This window comes from Gavialis gangeticus, unplaced genomic scaffold (genome assembly GCF_001723915.1).
Source record: "Gavialis gangeticus isolate Ggan-Ray unplaced genomic scaffold, GavGan_comp1, whole genome shotgun sequence".
Taxonomy (NCBI): Eukaryota; Metazoa; Chordata; order Crocodylia; family Gavialidae; genus Gavialis; species Gavialis gangeticus.
Window position 1 is genome coordinate 32580599 of NW_017729001.1, and position 2879 is coordinate 32583477.

A 2879-nucleotide genomic window follows, 5' to 3' on the forward strand; every position below is an offset into this window, starting at 1 on the left:
TTTTCTTTTTTTGCAAAAATCTAGTTGGTCTAATAAAAGATCTTACCTCTACTCCGAGTCCTGATTGCCTTTTCCTTTGGACCAATACAGCTACAACCTGGATACCTGTCACACAATAACCTGCACACTTGAGCTGGGATTCTCATGTGCAGGGCTCTAATCTGCCCCAAAATCCCAGGCATAGGACCCCCTGCTCTACCTTCTGCTCTACCCATCTCCCCTCTTGACCCTTCCTCAGCCTGGGAGGAGCTGAAACTCACTGGAAATGTGCAGCCTGACCCCAGACCCACAGTGTTAACACAGGAACAGGCAATGCCTCCCCCCCACCCCAGGTTGTCTCTGGGTCTCTGCCCTCAAGGTGCTTCACACCCATTCAATCCTCCATCCCTTCCCCCTCAGCTACCATGAGCCAGGTCACTGTCATCTTCCCCCTTTCTGGATGGGGCTATTGAGGTACAGTGCAGGGCCATAGGGGGGTGAGGAGTTCTGCTTCAGGAGCCCTGAGTGGGTTGGCCCTTTTCCCACCACCCTTACCCCAATCTTGCCGGTCTTGGCAGCCATCATGAGGGGCGAGAGGCCATCATTGTTGAGCAGGGCCTCAAGGTTGGTATCGGGGAAGAGCTTGGCACACTTGATGAGCAGCAGGTCGTACATCTTGGTGACGAACTTGGTGTTCTCCCGGGTGTTGTCAGCGATGGCGACCAGCGCGTGCAGCACAGTGTTGCCACGGGAGTCCTGGCGCCGCAAGTCTGCCTTTTTGTGCACGTTCTCCGCCAGGTAGTGGACGATGTGCGGCTGGTTGGTGCAGGCGGCCAGGGACAGGGGCAGCTCACCTGGTAGGGGGAAGACACAGTGCCAGGCTGACATCAGCTCTCAAAGCCCTGCTCTCAGATCCGGGCACCGGGCAGGAGGTGTCAGGGGTCAGGGTCAGTGGGCTGAGGTGGGGGCAGCTCTCAGCTCCCACCGGGCCGTGAGGGGCACAGTGGGGAACTGTTCCCATGGTGACACCAAGAGGGAGGTGTTGTTGCTGGGCTCAGGAGGCCTGTGGCATCTGCCCATGCCCCAAGCCTTTCCTCCCACATAGTGCCTGGCACCACGCCTGATGGGGACAGGGGTGTGATGGGCTGGCTGGGAACCTGGCCTGGACTAACTCCCTGCCAGAGCGCTGGCACTTCATGCTGGGATGGCTTTGGTGGCACTGTACTGGGGGGCGGGGGAGGCTGGGCAGGGTGTTTCCTCAGTGTGTGGGTGCCCTGGGAAGTGCTGGCACCTGAGGGGAGCCTTGTCCTGTCCCCTCCACAGGGTGAGGAGACAATGGAGGTGAGCCAGGCAGGCTGGGACATCTCTGCCTGCTTGCCATGCCCGGATGTCTCAGCTGCAATGCCCCTGGGGCAGGAAGGGGATGTCCCCCACGCACCAAAGTAGAAGTAGCCTCCCTCGTCCTTGGGTTGGAAGAAGCGTCCACGTGCCTGGGCGTGCACGTCGGCCCCTTTCTCCACCAGCAGCTCCACGTAGTGCTTGCAGCGGCGCTCAATGGCGATGTGCAGCGCAGTCTGGCCTGGAACAGATGTAGTCCATCAGCGCCCTGAGTAGCAGACCCCCACCCAAACACAGAAGCACAGCTCGCCCTCCAGCTCCCCCCATCCCTCTGTGGGGCTAGCCATGGCTGGCCCCACTCCCCGCACCTCGGTAGTAGACATCTCGGAAGGGCGAGTTCAGGAACTCCCGCAGATTGCCCGTCCTCTCGGCGATGTCCATCAGCAGGGGGATGGTGTCGTTCTTCCCTCCGGCCAGGTTCAGCAGTGCCTTGGGCAGGCAGGTCTTCCCTGTGGAGGGCTCTAAGGGGGGCAGGGAGTGGCAGGGCTGTGAGGGCTGGTCAGTGGCAGCTCCAAGGTCTTTGCAAACCTCAGGAGGGGAGGCCAGGCCAGGCTGCAGAGGGAACCCCCACTCTGGACCACCTGTGGCTTGTGACACCAGCACCAGCTGCAGTTTGCGCTGGGCCAGAAGTACCAGGACTCACCATGGTCCAGTTATGAGCCACAGACCCTGGCTCCAGGGACACCCCAGACTCAGCAGGAGGGGGCACAGCATCACCCCGCTGTAGCCCGGGCTCCCCTCCAACACCTCGCTTGGGGCTCACCTCGGAAGTCCTCATCCGTCAGGCGCTTCTTGTGGCTCAGCAGGAAGGGAAGGAGCCCATCCAGGTCGGCGGTGGAGCCCCGGGACACGATGTCGAAGAGGATGGGCCGGTTGAACACCTTGAGGATGGGGGGCGGGTTGGGGGCAGGCCCCTTCGAGCCCTGGCGCTGCTTCCTGCAAGAGAGGCAGCCGCTTTAAGGACAAGAGTGCCTGAAGGCAATACCCAGAGCACCAGCACAGGGCAGAGAGCACCAGTGTGGCCTGACACTGCTGAGAGAGGAAGCAACACAGCACTGGCCTGCCACGGGCATGGGGACGGGGTAGCCTAGGCTCTTGGCCCTAGTAGTCCCAAGGGGGAGCCACGCTCTGTCCCCTGGGCACAGCAGTGAGCCAGGACAGATGGAGACACTGCCTCTGAGACCAGGAGTCTCAGCTCCAGGCACAACCCCTTCCAGCAAGTAAGTTCCTCACCCCCCGCCTCAGTTTCCCCACTTATCAGACAAGGGTGATAATACCACGCCCCTGCCAAAAGCGGGCTTCATTATGGACAGGAGGAAACCTCCGAGCCATTTGTGCCCCCGATTCTATGGCAGCTGGGGACTTCATGACAAATCGGTCACAGACAGTCAGCAAAGGTGCCATGTAAACTGTTGTCATTAGGTTCAAGAGTCAACCTCTGCCTGGGAGATGGAAGGGCTGTTCTGCTTACACACACACACACACACACACACACACACACA

At 60.3% G+C, this 2879-nt stretch overlaps 1 protein-coding gene across 1 annotated transcript in view; it reads right to left on the bottom strand.

Annotated features, from left to right (window-relative positions):
• Positions 1-2879, bottom strand: part of TRPV4 (transient receptor potential cation channel subfamily V member 4) — a 19626-nt gene that overhangs the window by 12612 nt on the left and 4135 nt on the right. Inside the window, exons 3-6 of the mRNA XM_019507324.1 lie at positions 2141-2313; positions 1686-1838; positions 1418-1558; positions 535-833 (exon numbers count right to left, since the gene is read on the bottom strand). Coding sequence (XP_019362869.1) covers positions 535-833; positions 1418-1558; positions 1686-1838; positions 2141-2313 — 766 coding nt within the window. The remainder of the gene's footprint in view (positions 1-534; positions 834-1417; positions 1559-1685; positions 1839-2140; positions 2314-2879) is intronic.